The sequence below is a fragment of the Megascapheus bottae genome, chromosome 22, assembly GCF_031878675.1.
Source record: "Megascapheus bottae isolate mThoBot1 chromosome 22, mThoBot2.hap1, whole genome shotgun sequence".
NCBI classification, from domain to species: domain Eukaryota; kingdom Metazoa; phylum Chordata; class Mammalia; order Rodentia; family Geomyidae; genus Megascapheus; species Megascapheus bottae.
Window position 1 is genome coordinate 32,762,344 of NC_143530.1, and position 12,883 is coordinate 32,775,226.

Consider the following 12,883-nt stretch of genomic DNA (forward strand, 5'->3'; position numbering starts at 1 on the left):
CTCATTGAGTTTCAGAACCATTATTCTTAGTAAAATTTAAAATGAGAGAAATTTGGCTTTATAAAAGTAAATATCCAGCCAGGAGTTTGGCCTAGTGGTAGTGTGCTTGCCTAGCATGCACAAAGACATAGGTTTGATTCCTCAGTACCACATACATAGAAAAGGCAGAAAGTGGTGCTGTGGCTCAAGTGGTAGAGATCTAACCTTAAGAAAGCCCAAGGATAGTGCTTAGGCCCCGAGTTCAAGCCTGGGACTGGGAAAAAATAAATAAAATAAAGCTAAACATCCTCCTGGACATTTTCCTCAGTTTGCTCTTTGGCTCTTGCAATTCTTCTCTCAGTGATGTCCTGAATATGGAAGCACCTAGTTGTTAGTGCACTGATGGGTCAGAACTCAGCATTGTGCTCCCAGGGCCTTATTTATGTTTCTCTTTGCTGCTTGAATGGATCTGCTGTTTGACCTTCCATTGTCCTCCTCCCCATAGAGCCATGTCTGTAGTCATCGTCATTCTTCATGGTGGAAAACGTCTCCCCACCAGGTTCACATACTGAATCAACACACCTGGGAGAGGATGAGTGGCCCATCCCACTCCTGTCATTCCTGTCCTTAATCCACTGGCCAAACAGGGTGTTCTTAGACCCATCTAACTGGTCTCTCTTGCCCAAGTCTTCTTTAAAACATTCTGACACTTTTGTTGTTGTTGTTGTTGTTGTTGTTGTCATTGTTTAGTTTGATTATATTTTTGGGTGTGTGCACCAGTACTAATATCCTGGACACAGTCTCGAAGCTTTTTGGCTCAAGACCACTGTTCTGCTACTTGAGCCATAGCTCTCTTCTAGCTTTTCAGCAATTGGAGATACGAGTCTCATGGGCTTTTCTGCCAGAGCTGGCTTTGAACCTCAATCCTCAGATCTCTTTCTTCTGAATAGCTAGGATTACAGGCATGAGCCACCAGTGCCCAGCTTTACAGGGTTCTTTTTACCTAGCAGGCCCATTCTCATAACACCAGTATACACTGGTCTACCTTTTGAGTCCAGAACTAAATTCAAAAATCCCTCCTACATAGACTTCATGTGCTTGGGAAGAACAAAACAGGGAATCAGTAAAATATGTAGCGTGTTAGGTAATAGGATAGGCTAAAGGAAGGACTTGAGGAAATAGTAAGAGAGTCGCTGGTTTTTATTTTGATAGGGTGGTCCCAAGGATAAGGTGACAGTGCACATTTTGAGCCAAAGGAAGTTATAGAGAGGCCCTACTTTGAATCATAGTGTATAAACTCAGAAATTGTGAGACACAGAGATCAAATGTCTGAGTAACGCCTGCTCTGTAAAATGAATTTCTAACGTTACTATATCTTTAAAAAAATCATTTATTTGGGACCTGAACTCTCATTTGGCTTTTTCCATTCAAGGCTGGCATTCTACCACTTGAATCATACCTCGACTTCAAGCCCTAGGGCTTGAAATCACGGTCTGGGCACTGTCCCTGAGCTTATTTTGCTTAAGGCTACAGCATTCTCTACCACTTGAGCCACAGCCCTATCTTCAGCTTTTTTTTTTTTTTTTTTTCCTCTTGGTGATGGTTAATTAGAGATAAGTCTCATGGACTTTCCTCTGTGGACTGACTTCCAACTGTGATCCTCAGATCTCTTTCTCCTGAGTAGCTAGGATTCTAGTTTTATTATGTATCTTAGAATAAGTACTTTCATTGCTCCTAAGTCACATTGGGTGTGCAGGGAGGAGATTTTTAGATATTACCATTAACACTGTTAGCTCATTAGGTGTTCCTTTTATCATTTAGGTTGTGACTAATACCGTCTAATACACACTGGGGGAGCATCTTCCCATAGAGGAAGAGACTGATTTCAACTCCTTTTTTTTTTGGGTTTCCTGTGACTCTGACCCACTAATGTTCATCATTCTACCCCTGTGCCTCAGTGGTTCCAGGCAATGTGAAGAAGCATCATGTAGAGTTTTCTGTGTGAAATCCTTAGTGATGGTTCACATGCTTTCCCCTACCCTACTGGAATTTCCTTTCCCGTTGACACTAATGTATCATGAACAGTAGGTAATCAGCTATACCTCTAAGTATTGAAGTGTGAGAGTGGTGGTGTTAAGGACAGCAATTCCTCTTGGTTTGCCTGGGACTTATCTCGTTTTAGCACTGAAAAATACCATGTTTTATGAAATCAATCGTGGGAAAAAGGAGGTCTTGGTCATCCTGTGGGTCTCCTACTGCGTTCTTGCTCACTTTTCTAATGCTAAGGTGTGTCAGAATCAGTCATCAGACCCCCGGATATTTATATTCCGTAGAGATGAAACTCTGAAAAATGACTGATAACTAGTCATTTAACTTACATAAGACACATACTACTCATTTACATAGAGCACAGTCATAGTTATCAGCCATGAGAGCCTAGATGACGTGGTTCAGGAGCAGGCCTACTCAAATTTCTGCAAGTTTCTCTGCTGTTTTGTTGTTGTTGTTTGTTTTTCTTTGTCCCAGGTTTAGGGCTTGAACTCAGGTCCTGGGCGCTATCCTTGAACTTTTTTGATCAGGAATAGTGTTCTATCATGTGAGCAACAGTTCCATGTGAGCTTTTTGCTGATTATTTGGAAATAAGATTATGATGATCATTCCTGCCTGGGGCTGGGTTTGAACCACAATCCTCATATTGGAGCCTGTACTAGGATTATGGGTGGAAGCCACCTGAGCTTATCCCCTCATTGTTTTTGAAAAGGACGAGTGTGGAGTTTGAGGAAGTCATCTTAAAGGGTGAATGGATGAACATAAAATTTGAGTCTAAAACCACTCTGGCCAGAGGAAGAATAAAATACAAAAATTCCCACCCAGAGGCAAAAACACAGAGCATGTCTTGCAGGCAAATTTTTTCAGCTTGAATTTCTAGGAAAAGCCCAACCAAGAACTCTGCCCTAGAAAACTGTTCAAAGCAATGGGAATGACAGACTGTGTCCTTTGCTGGGAAAGAAAGTGCTTGAAGTCTCAAATGAGTCAACAATGTAGCAGTGCTATTGAAGTTATCAGTTAGAGGAAACCCTAACATAGCACTATAGTATCGATTTTTGGTTAATTTTTACTAACATATATCAGTTGTACAAGAAGAGTTTCACTGTGACCTTGTGGCACATGTGAACTATGTATCCATATCACAGGCATGCCCTCTGTAACTCCTTTATCCTACTTCCCCTTCTTAAGATAATTTCCAGAAGTTTCCATGTTCTGGTTTCTTAATGCAAATCAAATATTTCTACCATATTCATCTTCCTTCAACCTTCTTCATTAGCTCTACCCTCTCCTACTGCTACCTCCTCACCCCCCAAACAGCCTATTTCACTGTCCTGTTACACTATGTTTTAGTGTACCAGGGCACACTATGGTACTTCAGATATGCACATACTATAGTTTGCTCAGAACAGCCATTTCTATAGCTTCTCTTACCCCACATCTCTTCTAATGGTCAACAGCTTACACTGAGGTTTCCTTACGCCATCTTCATACATGAGTGTATACATACTGTAGTTTTCCACCCTTTTTCCCTCTTCCTTTCCCTTCATCCTTCTACATAATCTCATAGTTAGACTCTACCTATCTCTATTTTAATATGACTTTGTTTCCATTAATTTGATAATGTCCAGAAGCTAAAGAGGATGAGATCTTCAAGATACAGGTCTCTCAACAGTCACATTGTGAAATACTATCTCTGTGTCTGCGAGTACAGATAGCTCAGTGGTAGATAGTGGTAGAGTGTAGGTTTAGCATAAACAAAGGTTTGGATTTGATTTCCAGCACCCCCAAAGACAACTTTGGTGAATCATTTAAAGGAAGTTGAGATAATGTTTTGTTGCCTGTGTGAGGAACTCTCTCAGTGACTTTGCAATTAGTTATTGATGCTCTTTCTTGAAATGGAACCAAGTATTACCAAAGATAAATTTGAGGTTGTGGTTTCTTGTCTTTTGTTGTTTCTGCTTTTGCTTGAGCCATTAGAGTTAATAGCTAAGCAGATGATCCCAAATGAGGAAATCCTGCTATGCAATTTGAGGGATGGAGGAAAGGACAGTGTGATTTGGAAAAAACAGGGCAATCTAGGGTTGGGGAAGGGAGAACTGCAGAAAGAGACAATATCAAAGGCTTCTTGGGCACATTTACTTTCTTCTAGTCCTTTCCCAAAAAATGGGCATGGAGAAAGGAAAGGACTTTCTCAGGGTGTCACAGTAAATGGTAGATTTTACATTTGGTTTTGACCACCATGCTGAGTATTTGTCTGCATTCTGCTGTGGGCTGGCATAGTTTCTGAAGCTGCAACCAGGTGGATGCAGTTTGGAAAATTGTACAAGAGGCTGAAGCTGGGAATGAAGAGAAGGTCCCTATTCTTGGGCTTGGAATAGAAGGGCAAGAGAGACAATGGGCCAGAAAACTGGTCTTGAGGGGTGCCTACCTTTACCTTGGGGCATTTCAGGTGTCCACATGACCTTCTCAACCCAACTGTTCTACATCATCAATCCTACCTGGGAAGGTGGGTGGGGCATGTAGGAGCCAGATTTGGCAACAGGAGGAAGAGAGATGTCTTCGGTTTTGTCAGGAACTTATGTGCATGATATGGCCCAGAGGTTATTTTGTGTGCTTGCCTAGTAAACTTATAGTGTTTTTAATTTCACTTTGTAGAAGCAGAACACAAACCAAGGTATAGAGGGGCCCTGCAGCCTGCTGTAAAGGTTGACATAAAAGCATCTGATGTGGCTAGCACTGGCCAACAAAAGTTTTGCTCATTTTTGGGTCCCTTTTCATTTATAGCAGAAACCAGATATGTGTAAGCAGTCAGGTACTCACAGTAGATAAGCCTTCTTTGTGGATTACACTTAAGTGGTTTTGAGCAAGAATGGTTAAATAATGATAGTAAATTTTCAGCAATGAAATTTCTAGCTCATGCCTATAATCCTAGGTATTCAAGAAGCTGAGGCTCTGGGTTCAAAGCCAGCCTGAACAGGAAAATCTATGAGACTCATGTCCAATTAACTACAAAAAAATCTGGAAGTAGAGACATACCTCAAGTGGTAGAGAATCATCCTTGAGGAGAAAAGCTAAGAAATATCTCCCAGGCCCTGAGGTCAAGCCCTAATATAGCAAGTAAGGGAGAGAGATGGAAGGGGGGATTCCCAGCACAAAAGTTAAAATTTCCATGCAAGAGAATCTTTCTGTCCCACATTATAGTCAGTTGTGGGTTTTTTGTTTTTGTTTTTGTTTTTGTTGTTGTTTTTGTTTTTTGCCAGTCCTGGGCTTGAGCTCAGGGCCTGAGCACTGTCCTTGGACTTTCTCAAGGCTAGAGCTCTACCACTTGAGCCTCAGTACCACTTTTGGCTTTTTCCTATGTATGTGGTACCAAGGAATTGAACCCAGGTTTTCATGCATGCTAGTCAAGCACTCAACCACTAGGCCAAACTCCCGGGCCCTCATTTGTGTTTTAAAAACAAAAAACTTTGTGCCATCTGCTGTTTCCTTGCCCCTAATTTTTCAAAAGTTTGGCAAGTAGTGGCCAAAAAGCAAAATGAAAGGAATGTGCTTAATTGAAGCAATCAGTGAAATTTTGACCTTTGTTGAAAGGCAGCTTGTCTTCAGTGGAAGTTGTGGGAAAATTAATTGTGTGAATTCCATGCCTTCTGAGCATGCACAGTTTTCCTCAATGGCAGTCTCTGTGACCAAGACCTTCTGTATCTGTAGGTGCTTTCACATGGTTCAGTTCATCTTCTCGTGCCTTGGTGGGGGGTAGTCTTTGTGACTCGCCTTTGCAGGAGAGAATACCGAGTGTGAGAGAATGAATTACTTGTCCATGCTCTTTAAGTTACTTTCCTTGTAACTCAGATGGCATATATAAAAAGGTTTCATGTGGGTTTAAGAAAAACACACTTCCTCATGGAGCAAATACAGAAATTGTATAGATTACAATAATTTTGAATTTGCAATATTTAGGTTTGGATTAAAACACAATTAAAATCTAGTGCAGAGATCAACAAACTATAACTGATGGGCTAAATTTGATCTATTGATGTGCTGTTCAGGGAGCATGTCCAAAATTGAAAACAACATCAAAAGAAGATGATTTCATGGTATGAAGAGTTAGATTAAATTTATATTTCAATGTCCTTTAAAAAAAAGTATTACTAAAGAATTAGAGTTGTAGTTTAAAAAAAAGTATTACTAAAGAATTAGAGTTGTAGTTTAAATGGTAGAGGCCCAGGTAGGCACAAAAAAAAAAAAAAAAGCTGAGCAACATCAGGAGGCCCTGAGTTCAAGCCCAAGTAGAAGCACAAAAAGAGAATCAATCAATTAAGTTAAATAAAAGCTGGGCATTGGTGGCTCATGCCTGAAATCCTCACCACTATACAAAAAGAAAGGCAGGCAGGCAGGCAGGCAGGCAGGCAGGCAGGCAGGCAGGCAGGCAGGCAGGAAGGAAGGAAGGAAGGAAGGAAGGAAGGAAGGAAGGAAGGAAGGAGGAAAGGAAGGAAGGAAGGGAGAGAAGGAAGGAAGAAAGGAAGGAAGGAAGGAAGGAAGGAAGGAAGGAAGGAGGGAAGGAGGGAGGGAGGGAGGGAGGGAGGGAAGGAGAAAAGAAAAAACTGGCTGGAAGTGAATTTGTGGCTCAAGTGGTAAAAGTGCCAGCCATGAGTAAAAAGCTAAGGGAGAATGTCTAGGCCCTAAGTTCAAACTCTAGTGGCAGGAGCAGGCGAAGTAATTCACCAATAGGCAGGTAATATGCTGCAACACAGTTTATTGATTTAGCATAGCTTAGCAGAGTTGACACTATATTCTAGTTGCCATCTTCTAGTCCTAACTTGGCTAATCCTAATCTGCCTATCCAGCACACCCGCCTCTCTGACATCTCTTAGTCGAACAGGGCCTGCCCGTCAGATGTTAGATACAGCTCCCAGTCCTGCGTGGTGTGAGCTCTGGGGCCACACGATGAGTCTCTTTGTCCTCATCAGTGTTCTAGGGCAAGGAGCAGCTTGCCTGGCCAAAGATCCTCGAACCACAGTCTCGGTGAAGGCCAGCAGAAGTGCTGCTACTTGTTCTGATTCCTTGGTTTATATTGGTCCTTGGCCTGCTCCTTTCTGGTCCAAACTCCTTGGTGCTTGATTTGGATTGGTTACATCTTAGTCCTTGCTGGGTCTGGATTGGTTTCACCTTTTGGTCAGTGGTGCCCAGGGATGTGCTGGTTGCTTGCTCTATCTATTCTGCCCGGGTGTGTAGGCTCCTATGATACTACATCTTGTGAGCCAGGCTCCTGACAGTTCCTATGGTTACAGTCCTACATGTCGTTACATCATAGTTTATCTCCCATGTCCATAAGCCTTTAGGTACAAGTGTGTATTGGCAAATATTTTTCTTAGTTTCATTTCATGACTGTATTTCATTTAATTACTCTACTCTTCTCATATGATTATATCACTATTTTATATCATATTCATTTAGCATTCCACAATATGTTCATCATATACCATTTTCATATTATATTTATTATGTCCATCATGCTATTATTTTCACCCTATTAAATGCTCACAGCACCCAGCATCACTGGCACACACACACACACACACACACACACACACACACATCTATCTTCAAGCATTGGAAGAGTATATGGCATCACTTGGGCTACTTTGGAGAACTGATGGTTCTAGTTCTTGTTCTCCACTGCTTGCCCTCCCCTCCCTGTCCACCACAGCGCCTTGGAAAGGTATGAGCTGCACCTGCCGGTCCATTGTCTGTATTTTTCTACTGTCTACTAACTCCATGTTGGAACTTTCATACTCCCTTACCTGACATCCCTCCCCCACCAATATGGAAGAGTAAATCCTGCCCACAGCTGCCCCTCTCTATTCTGGTTGCTTGGAGAGTTTCGTTTACTTGCTGTGTCTCCTTTGTGATGGATGAGTTTGAGGTTAGCAGTCAGACCCAGCGGAAGCATTCCACACTGAGGAGCAGCAGGGAGGGGGCCTGCTGGAGCTGCGAGGTCCCATCAAAATCATTGCCTTAGATAGTCAGATGCCCTTGGTTTATGCTTGTAATCCTAGCTACTTAGGAGAACTGAGGATTTGAAGTTATCCCAGCTAACTTCCTTTAAAGAAAAAAAAGGTGTGGGGGGGAGCTAAAGGACTGCACCCAGGCCCTAAGTTTGAGTCCTGTTACCTGTGCACATGCACACGCTCATACATACATACACATACACACACACACACACACACACACACACACACACATACTCACATACAAAAAAGATTTAAGGCTGCCTTCACATACATAACTTTTGACTGCCAAATGAAGGCAGAGTTTATTTTTTTTTAACAGATATATAATATTTACAACCTGGCTTCAACCTTGAATCTTTGCCTTTGTTAACCTAGCTAGGATTTAGGCAAAGACTCCTGTAACATTACTAAGAACTAAGTGCTTGTAGGGGGAAGGGATCCTACAGGTTCTAAAGCACCCCTCCTGACTCCCCTAGAGAGCACAGCTCTTTTGTTTTCCTGTTTGGTTTAGGTAGATTAAAGTTATTCTGAGGCCTAGAGGCTGGATAACGAATATTCACTTATTTTCAATAGATGAAGCCAACCTGAATGGACAGAGCAGAAATAATGTCCTGGTTGGAAGTTAATAGTGTAGTTCACCCAATTTGCTGGGGGAAAATGCCTGGCCATTTACTATAGAGAACAGGCCAAACAAACCTAGCACTGCTGGAGATAGCCTGGTAAAAAATAACATTCTAATCTTGGTTCATGCAGCGAAACCATTGTAACTTAACTAGGACACACAGTCTAAAGGAATTTGTTTGGGTTGTTTTTTATATTCCCTTCAAACTGTAAATCTTGTTTCAGTCTTTGATGTGCAGTCTGCTTTCAAAATCAAGTTGAATGTGGTTTGCATTGGCATCTATTCCTATTGTAGGTTCTGGGACAAAGACAAGGGGGAAAAAAACCCACAAAAATAATGGGCAATATAATTCTAGCCCTTCCCTGATTTTTCCCCTTCCTGGTTGCCACCAATATTGCTATTTGGGAATTTGATTACTAGATGCCACATTTTTCCCCCACCAGTCCCAGGGACTTGAACTCAGGGCCTAAACATTGTCTTTGGATTTTTTCAAAGCTAGAGTTCTACCACTTGAGCCACAGCACCACTTCTAGCTTTTTGCTTTGTATGTGGTACCAAGGAATTGAACTCGGGTCCTTGTGCATGCTAGGCAAGCACTCTTACCACTAGGCCAAACTCCCGGCCCCTAGATGCCACGTTTTGAGAGACTGAATCAGGAAAGAAAGCTGATGACTCTGGGTGGACTCATGCCCCACAACACTTTGCACTGAATACTATTAGGAAACTGAGGCATGAAAGAACAGAAAAACAATCTCAGCAAACCAGATCAACTCTAATGCCGTGGGACACCATGGCTTGAGAATGTCAGACACCAGGCATGGCGCAGTGGCAATAGGGGTGGAGGGGTTAAATAGGGTCTTGGTCAGGGGGCAGGGTCACAGGGAACTCAGAGAGTCTCCCAGGTTCATGGTTCAGGTCTGGCAGGTCTGGGAACCTATTGTCCAAGGCGGGATTTATGCCTATCACAAAGAAGATTCCCAATCTTCTTTGCTTCCTCAACCCACTCTCCAAGGCTGGTACCACTTAGGTCACAGCTCCATTTGCAGCCTTTTGCTGGTTAATTAGAAATAAGAATCTCATGGAATTATCTGCCCAGGATGGCTGGGAATTAGCATCCTCAAATCTCAGCCCCCAAAGTAGCGTAAACCACAGGGTGCCCTGGCTCCTAAGCCAGTTTTAAATACATTGCCTCTGGCTGCCACCACAGATCTTCCTCCCCTCCCCCATCCTGGGTCTCGAACTCAGGGCCTGGGCATTCTCCTTGAGCCTCTTTGTGTTTAAGGCAAGGCTAGTGCTCTCCCACTTGAGCCACAGCACCACTTGTGGTCTTTTCTGAGTAGTTGTTGGAGGTAAAAGTCTCATGGACTTAACTGCCTGGGCTAGCTTTGACCCATGATCCTCAGATCTCAGCCTCCTGAATAGCTAGGAGGACAGGCGTGAGCCCCCAGGCACTCAGCCTGTCATGGATCTTTTTTTTTTTTTTTTTTTTTTTTGCCAGTCCTGGGCTTGAGCTCAGGGCCTGAGCACTGTCCTTGGACTTTCTCAAGGCTAGAGCTCTACCACTTGAGCCTCAGCACCACTTCCGACTTTTTTACTTTTTTCTATGTATGTGGTACCGAGGAATCGAACCCGGGTCTTCATGCATGCTAGGCAAGCACTTTAACCACTAGGCCAAACTCCCGGCCCTGTCATGGATCTTTTAGCAGAACTCAGCTGCTTCTCCCTCAGAAATGTCTTCAAGAGCCCCACTCTTTCCAGCCTCCCTTGCACCCATCCTTAATCCCCAGTGCACTCCACATTCTCCATGGGCTCATTTACAGCAGGTGAACTAGGAAAAGTCCTTGTGCAATGTGACCAGACCTGCTCTTCCTGGCTCTTCTGAGTTACTCTGACTGGTACTTCCAGGAATTTTGCAGAAGCCTGAAGCATTTGTTCTTGCTTCAGAGTACAGGAAGTGGGAGGGGAGGGCGCCTGGGGTGGGTGGGGATTGGAGAACCCTTTGGATTTTTTTTTTTTTATTATAGAATGTGACTTCAAATCTGATGACTTCCCGTTGTTACAAGCGACCCAGTGGCTAGTCACTCCCTTGTTGTAGATAGTGCAGTGTCATCAGCTCCAGTCATCTGAAGCTCTCTGTGAAATGGGAACCCACTTGTGCTGTCTGGGAACTGGGGCCTCTCACATTTCTTCTGGGTGTGGAGAGGTGTGTTTTACTTCATTACATATCACCTGCGGTGACCCTTTTATTGTGAGAAGTCACCTCATTCCACACACACACACTCCCACCAGTGTGATTATTAAATTCCCTAGTGTGCACACACACCTGCACTCCACCAAGTCACACACTAGAATCAGTCTGACTCCACCCTGCAAACCTCACCATAAAAGATCTACTTAGATGAGTCCCAAGGGAGGGTATCATCCCTTATCTGTATCCATAGGCCAGCAAAGGCAGGGATTAGACAGATAAGAAAAGAAGTATCAGGAAAAAAAAAAAACATAATAACCCTGAAAGGAGGTGTCAAAAAAAATGATATTAGCTGCATGTGAGTCCTGGCCAAGGAGAGCTAGAACCACTTACTCCGGAAGGTTGGGATGGAGGAAGAGAGGCAGGGGAAGAGAAGAGAGATGGGAGAGGACTGGATTGGAAGGAAGGAGAGAGAAGGTGGGTGGGGATGAGGTAAGAGAAACTGGCCTTCCCATCGCTGCCTTCTGGAACGTAATTCGCCAAGAGTCACACTTGCATACCCAATGCTAATAAGGAGACTTCCCGGGGGGCGGGCCGGGGCGGGCCGGGGCCGGGCCAGGCCCCAGCAGCCTGGAAGCTCAGCACCCGGGCTGCAGACAGCCCAGCACCACCGTCCAGTGCCAGCATCGCGTCGGCAGCCGAGCACCCAGGGAACAAAAACGATCGGATGAAGATCCTGGCACGGAGGAATCCGGGGGGATTCGCGGGGTTGGGGTGGGGTGGGAGCAGGTGGGCAGGGAGAGGGGTGGGGAAAAGCCAGCCGACTCTGTGGAGCAGCCCTCGGATTCGAGAGGGGCGAGAGACCAAGTCCATTCCGCTTCCTCAAGCTCAGGTTTTACACCCCCTGAGGGCGCGAACACTTCTTTCTCAGCCTCGGAAGACATTTCCCTGACACATTTCCCCACCCCTTCCCCCCGTCCACCCCCCCACCCACCACCACCCCACGTTGGGAATCGAAAAGAAAAAAAAAGAAAGGGAGGGCTAAAAAACAAACAGCAAAACGAAAAGAATGAACTTTTGCATGAATTACTTCTTTGCTTCCACCGTGCTCTGTGTGGTTATTTTTGTGATCGTTTACCATAGCCAGTTAAGCTCACCAAAAGGGTCCCAGAGACTGAACAGCTCCAGTGACAGGCCTTTCAGGACGGATGTCTGCGATTACGCCCTCAAGAAGAAGCTGGCCTTCTTGTGGGGTAAGACCTGGGCTTCCCCTCTGGGAAGAGTCCCTTGTCGGGACTATCGGACCTTGAGTCACTACATCTCCAGCCCCCTGTCCCAGGAAGAAGCTGACTTCCCTCTGGCCTTCACATTGACTATCCACAAAGACTTCGACACCTTTGAAAGACTCTTCAGGGCCATCTACATGCCCCAGAACGTCTACTGCATTCACGTGGATGAGAAAGCCCCCCTAGGGTTTAAAAATTCCGTGGGACAGTTACTCAGCTGCTTCCCAAACGCTTTCCTGGCTTCCAAGATGGAATCTGTGGTCTATGCAGGGTTCTCCAGGCTCCAGGCTGACCTGAACTGCATGAAGGACCTGGTGGCTTCTGAGGTCCCCTGGAAGTACCTGCTCAACACCTGTGGGCAGGATTTCCCCCTGAAGACCAACAGGGAAATTGTGCAGCATCTGAAAGGATTTAAAGGGAAGAACCTAACTCCGGGGGTGCTGCCTCCAGCCCACGCTGTGGGGAGGACGAAGTTTGTGCACCAGGAACATAAAGGCAAAGGGGGCTATTTCATGAGAAGGACCAATACCTTGAAAACCTCACCGCCACATCAGCTGACTATCTACTTTGGCACTGCTTATGTGGCCCTTACCAGAGAGTTTGCCAACTTTGTTCTCACTGACAGGAGGGCTGTGGATCTACTACAGTGGTCAAGAGATACCTATAGTCCAGATGAGCATTTTTGGGTGACACTGAATAGGATTCCAGGTAGGAAACAGATTTCCGTTCTCATTTCTTGGCTATTGAC

The 12,883-nt window shown here is 44.5% G+C and overlaps 1 protein-coding gene across 2 annotated transcripts in view; it reads left to right on the top strand.

The window, feature by feature from the left end:
• The window catches only part of LOC150048479 (N-acetyllactosaminide beta-1,6-N-acetylglucosaminyl-transferase), a 45,636-nt gene that overhangs the window by 8,686 nt on the left and 24,067 nt on the right, over positions 1–12,883 (top strand). Inside the window, exon 1 of one of the 2 annotated variants that reach the window (XM_090356464.1) lies at positions 11,536–12,843. The exons of the other annotated variant lie outside the window; for it this stretch is intronic. Within the exon in view, the coding sequence (XP_090212590.1) occupies positions 11,919–12,843 (925 nt within the window). The 5' untranslated portion in view covers positions 11,536–11,918. Of the gene's footprint in view, positions 1–11,535; positions 12,844–12,883 lie in introns of those variants that run through there. 2 annotated transcript variants of the gene reach the window in all.